Source organism: Apaloderma vittatum, unplaced genomic scaffold (genome assembly GCF_000703405.1).
Source record: "Apaloderma vittatum isolate BGI_N311 unplaced genomic scaffold, ASM70340v1 scaffold13299, whole genome shotgun sequence".
NCBI classification, from domain to species: Eukaryota; Metazoa; Chordata; class Aves; order Trogoniformes; family Trogonidae; genus Apaloderma; species Apaloderma vittatum.
Genome location: NW_009734698.1, coordinates 1 through 5,960, shown reverse-complemented (window position 1 = coordinate 5,960; position 5,960 = coordinate 1). Strand labels below are relative to the sequence as shown.

General features: G+C 48.8%; 1 protein-coding gene across 1 annotated transcript in view; it reads right to left on the bottom strand.

The window, feature by feature from the left end:
• LOC104279177 (solute carrier family 23 member 1-like) overlaps positions 1-5,672 on the bottom strand; it is a gene marked incomplete at its 5' end in the record, with an annotated part of 12,020 nt that extends 6,348 nt beyond the window's left edge. The window contains 4 exon segments of the mRNA XM_009876369.1: positions 115-271; positions 609-729; positions 4,116-4,297; positions 5,513-5,672. Coding sequence (XP_009874671.1) covers positions 115-271; positions 609-729; positions 4,116-4,297; positions 5,513-5,672 — 620 coding nt within the window.
• Positions 5,673-5,960: the final 288 nt, after the last annotated feature.

The window sequence follows — 5,960 nt, the reverse complement described above, 5'->3', positions numbered from 1 at the left end:
ACGCGTATTAGCATGATTTTGGGCATTTCATCTCCCTCTCCTAGCCATAAGCAGAGGTGCAAGCTGGAGCCGGGAGCAGCACAGCAGGATGGGGACAGGGAAGGGCAGTGGTACCTGGGTAAGGCAGCCGAAACCAGGGAGCCTGCGACAAAACGTCCCCACGGGCATCAGTCCGGGCCAGGTGGCCATAAGCAGTGGGGTTCGTGGGGAGGACGTTGGTCACCGTCAGCACGTAGCAGAGCAGCCAGCTCAGAGAGAGCCCCAGCAGCACCTGCCCATCACATGCAACAGTGGGGTCCGGTTAGGGCATGACCTCATCTCCAGCATGGTTGCTGGGGACAAGGTGTCTCCCTGTTTTTTTCTTTCCCTTGCACATGGGATGGAGGCAGAGGGATGGCAGGGGGTCCTGGAGGCCCGCCCTCCCTCCTTCCTTCCCTCCCCACATGCAGAGCCATGGCAACCTTCTTCCCCTCTGCCCCTTCACCACACAAGCTGGGCTGGGAAGCACTAACTTGGCTGGTCCTGAGTGGAAAGAGCCCAGGCAGCACAGGGTGGGTGAGCTTGGTCCCTCTGCCACAGCCCCTGGGTCTCTGGGAACCCCAACATACCGGGAAGATCTGGAAGAGGTAGACCGGGGAGAAGTGGCACTTCTTGCCTCTCTGGTAAGATGGCAGCGGCACAGGGACGTCTTTCAGGTACTGAGAGAACAGAACTATGAAAGCAATAGTCCTAGGAGGAGGGAAAACCAGACCATGAGATAAAGTGGGTGCTGAGCTACCTGCCTGTCTCCACATTAACTGAAGACCTGCTACCCAAGGACCCAGGACTCCAGGAGACGCCAAAAACTAGTTTTCAGCATCTCACTCCAGCAAACCTGGGGTGGAACAAACTTTCCATCACACTCCACTAACAGCTCTGCTCCATTTGCAAATATTTTTCCCCTTTTTTTTTCCAAACTAGCCCCCTAGATATTGCATCACTGAGTATGACACCATTGTCAGAGCTTAAAAATAACACCTGAGTAAAAGAAAAGCCTGAGACATGTGCAAGGTGCAGGCAGGCTATGTAGGAAACTGTTCCTGAACCTCTGTGTAATTCAGATATACTGGAAATACAGGATTTATTGGTTTCCTGATTTCAGGTTTACCTGTGCTGCTCTGCAAGTAGCAAAAAGCTCCTGCGTGGCACAGAGAAAAGAAAAAAGTATTTGATTTGCTGTGTAAGTCCCTGTTTTGAAAGGAAAAAAAAACCAAAACAAAACAAAAAGCCTCACCAAAAACATAGCTTAGCACCCTTAGAAAGCATGGCAGCCCAGTCTGAAAGGGTTGCATGATATTGGGGTCCTCCAAGGCAGGGGGGCTCACGTGTACCCTGGCAGCACCCAGGGCTCCTTCTGGTGGAAGCAGACATGAGTGGTAGCTCCTCTGCAGGATACATCCCTGATGTAGGATACATCTCCTGTGAATAGGAGCACAGCTGGGTGCTCTCACAGCAAGCCTTTCTTGCCCCAGAAAGGACAACCAGGTGAAGCTGGAGGCTGCCATATGTGACAAGAATGCAGGGGCTGGGCACCCCACCTTGGATGCTGAGCCAGTAAAAGGCTTTGGACATTTTCTTCCTGTGTTAACCGGACCTCTGAAGGGTCCTAATTTGTATTTCTTTTTTTAGAACAAATCTAAATTGTATTCGAGTGAATTAATGGGGATAGGATTTGGTGATAAATCCTGACAGTGCAGGGAAAAACAGTAGTTTTCCATGTGTGAAGTGGTGATGATCTATAGGTGCGATATTGGCGTGCAGACAGAATACTAGCAGTGCAAAGGAAATGATAACCTCACCTCTCTGCAAAGACATGAAACAACATACATCCAAAGGTTATCTATCAGTCATGATTCAAAACACCAAATGACTTGGAGGCACAAAGTCTGAGGAAGAGCTGGCTTCCATTCGTGGTTTCTAAAGCTACAGAGTTCAGACAGAACTTCGTCAGTGCTTATTTTGTGCATTTGCATTAACAAAGGTGTTCAGCAGCCTTATGAATCACTGCAGAGCCGTTGTCTATCTCAGGTGGGTGTCAGTGCTTATTATTCAGGTTGCCTGACACATTCCATTAACAAATGCTATTTTCAGCTGCTTATAATTCTGCCTAACTTTGCCCACTCAGAATGAAAATTTCTATGGAAGATGTCTGCCTCAAGCCAAACATTTCTGGAAAAATGTATCCCAAACCTATTTCAAAGAGTGATGTTCAGGAAATAGACATAGTTTAGCCTATATTGAGAAGGTCATTTTGCCTTGAGCAGTAGCAAGGTCTGCTTATGACCTGGGGCAGAAATTTGAGATTTAGTACAAATTGTTCTTTGGGATGAGGGATATTGCTCTTTCTCACAAAAAACTGCTCCGCTGTGGTCAGTCTGTAACCCATGATCACTCATCTCCGGTCCCAAGCAGTCAGCAGAAACATCTCAGGCTTTAGCATTTGCAGTCCACAAAGGTTCCAAGCTTTCTGAGTATGTCCAGACCTTGCCTACGGTATGCACCACCACCAGGGAGCAAGTGAACATGCACTACACCATTTCTCAAGGCAACAGCAGATATTGCCCATCGTGGGGACTCTGGGATGTGATGGGGCTGGACAGCAGGGCTGAGACCACATGGCTCATGTCTTCTGCCTTCTCCATCACCGCTGCCTTCTTTCCTTTAATGGCACTCATGGAGCATGGAGGAAGCAACACAAACTCAGAGAACACAAACTCAGATAGAGCACAATGATCAGGCTGGGACTAAGGTGCCTGAGTAATGAAAGAAAGGACTGGGCTTAGCATGGGTAGAAGATGGAACAGAAATGAACAGGACAGAAAGGGTGACCAGGGTTGAGAACAAGGACAGGAGCTGGATGACTGGGACTGTGTTAAGGGAGCAGTGCAGTTGGGCAAAGTCAACTGAAGGACTAAGGTTATGAGAAATGAGACACAAGAAGGAGATAATCCAGACAGGGATATACAGTTTGAAAGGAAAACAGGCTGGCTAAGCACTGGGACTAAGACAAATCATCGGAGCTTGAGAATAGGACAACAGGCCAGAGATGTAGTGAGAAAAACAGTGGTGAAAGGAAAGGGTGGCAGGCAGGCACAGGGGTCTTGGGAAGTGCTGGTGGAAGCGACCAGTTAGGTGAGGAACTGGAGGTGTGGAGAAGAAAGATGGCATTTGGGGCCTGGGAAGCCAGATGCAGGGAGAAGAAGACAACTAGAAAGAGGTGGACCAGAGCACGTTCTCACAACCACACACTGTCTTCCTGGGGCTGCAGTGAAGCCTGGCCCCTGACTCTCCAAAGGCAGCTCCAGAAGGAGTAGCAAACTGATGGGAGCCTGTAGAGAGGATCACAACCCACTTCTGTTGCATGTTATCCCAAGCTGAAGTCTGCATTAGGAATCTGAAGGTGCCAAATTAGCAGCAGAACCATGCAGTGGCCCTTCTACTTTTTGAATTCATTTGTGAAATACCAAGGAAATTCTGCCGCCAACCACACTGGTACACTCATACATAAGGGCACGCACACAAATATCCCTCAAAGAGCACTCAGTGCTGCAAAGCCACATGCACAGACATTTCCAAAGCCCTCCAGGCTCTCTGTGGAGAAGACAATTCCTCCTTGTCATGTGAAAACAATACATAAAGCACCAGCTATTTTAACTCGAGGAATACCTAACTCTGAGTGTTCAAGTTTGTCATTTTAGGAATGTCTTTTTAACTTAAATAATGGGTGTGTACTCATGAAACTGTCTACAGTATGTCTAGACAACTATGGTGAGGCTGTTCCCAAGAACCACACATGGGAAAGACTTCTTTCTCTACTGACCTATGAACTTCAGGCTTTCACAAAATCAGATTTTTTTTTTAACTCATTTTGGAATTTTGCTTTGTTGCTGAGGGATCTAAGATCCTGGGGGGAAACCTGTTCCATGATGCTGCTTTGCACAAGCCTGCTGCATGTTAGTGCTCAACAAATAATCTCAAACCCAGGAGCACACTGCTACAGATGGCGACAAGTAGCTTCTTATTAGAAGTAGGCAGTTTCTGTACACCCAGCTTTCCCACGGGGAAGTGAGACTTACATGAATGCTATGCCCCAGTGCTGCCCAGCATCATCCCCAGCTGAGTCAAAGAGAGGTAGGGCAACCAAGGTGATGGTGGGGGCAATTGTCAGGGGGCCAATGAACCTCATCAGAAATCCAATCAGGCCAGAAAATCCAACGAAGATTTGAAAGCAGGAAGCTACAATGATAGCTCCTTGCACCTGGAAAAATGGAGGAAGACAACAGAGGTTGAAAGGAGGTCCAGCTTCTGAGCCTTTTCTTCGTAAGTTACTGCAAAAGTGGTGGGAGACCCCAGCTCAGCCTCCAGTGACAGGCAAGCATGGAAGCTCCCCGCTGACTACAGCAAAGCCTGGCTGAGTATTACATGTGGGAAAGGACCACCAGAGTACCAGCACACCAACTCCCATCTTGGTTGATGGATATGGTCCCCATCAGGGCTCATTTTGTTCCAGAGACCCCCTCCTCTCTGGCCTTTTGGGCCACCTAAGTATGCATCAGCTTCCCTGCGCTCTCTCTTCCTGCTTCCCCCCAAAAAGGGAAAAAGCTCTTACTCCAAATACAGGAGCAGGGCCATGGTCTCCACTCATCACCTATCTCGGAAGGGCTTAGGGCACTTCAGCACACTGGCAGGGCAGGTGAGTCATTACAGACGTTTTTTTTCTGAGTATAGGTTTCCATCTGAGGACACATTTATCACTCTGACCTTTGCTGTGTTTGACAATCATTGCTAAGTAGCCAGTGATTACATCCTGGAATGCTGTTAGCTGCTCACATAGTTCTGCTCCAGGCAGGGAACTCAGGGGTGAGGCTGCTCTTTGCCTTCACAGATTTGGTGATAAACTCGGGCTGGGTCCTCTGCGGTGCTCAGCACCTTCCCTCCCACAGCTCCAAAGGGAAAAGAAACACAGGAGCTGGGGTGAAGCACCCGGCCTGAAAGCAGAAGGCAGCAGTGCCCTTGTGATAGATGTATCGGCAGGGATGGGAGCGTGTGCTGCACAGCAAATCCTTCATGAGCTCACAACCCTTTGCAAAGCTTTTTGGATTGTCAGAGGCAAATTCAGCCACTCAGCTTTTGGATTGTCAGCAGCTTAGACAGGTTTCCTTCCTTGGAAACATCTTCCCTACATTCTCTCCTCAAGGCTAGCCATGCTTCGTGGACAAGGGATCTGGATAGACCAGTTGAGACTTTGCAGGCACCATAAATCACCCCAGGACTGCAAGCCCCCTGTTCAGCAGCAGTGAAGAACACACTTTTCTGCCAGAGACTAGATGCTTAGGAAGCTGCACCAGGGTGAGGGCCAAGGTCTATTGGGGATGATGGGTTCTCCAGCACTGATGGCTCTGTCATGGTCAGGTGCTTTTCTAAAAGCAGACAGCCCTGATAAAGAGCAGGTGTCACTGAAAATGTAACATACCTCTCGCATCCGCGTCTGCCAGACTTCGATGAACTCTGGTGAAGAGGCATTCACCAAGGTAGCATTCTGTGTCCAGGCAGGGCATTTCCACTGGGGGAGAGACAGCATGGCCAGGGTGGGGGTGAGGAATGCAAAAGTGCCTCCTTGAATAATAGGTAACCTGGAAGGAGAGCAGAGGGAAAAGATAAGAATGGTACAAACCTATCTCTACAGGAGTGAGAGAAATAAATTTAAAAATCAGTCTGCCTGTGGCCTCTGCCAATAACTTTTGAAATGTTCTGACAGTTCTCCACCACAGGTGGGAATGCACTCAACAGCAGTGACCCAGGGGAGGAGAGCTCAGGTTCAAACACTGGCAACTGAGGGGCACATTCATTCTAGAGTCAAACTCTACCTCACATTAAGGAAAAAGTATTCCTCCTAAGGTGTGACAGGGGAGGGGAGGGGA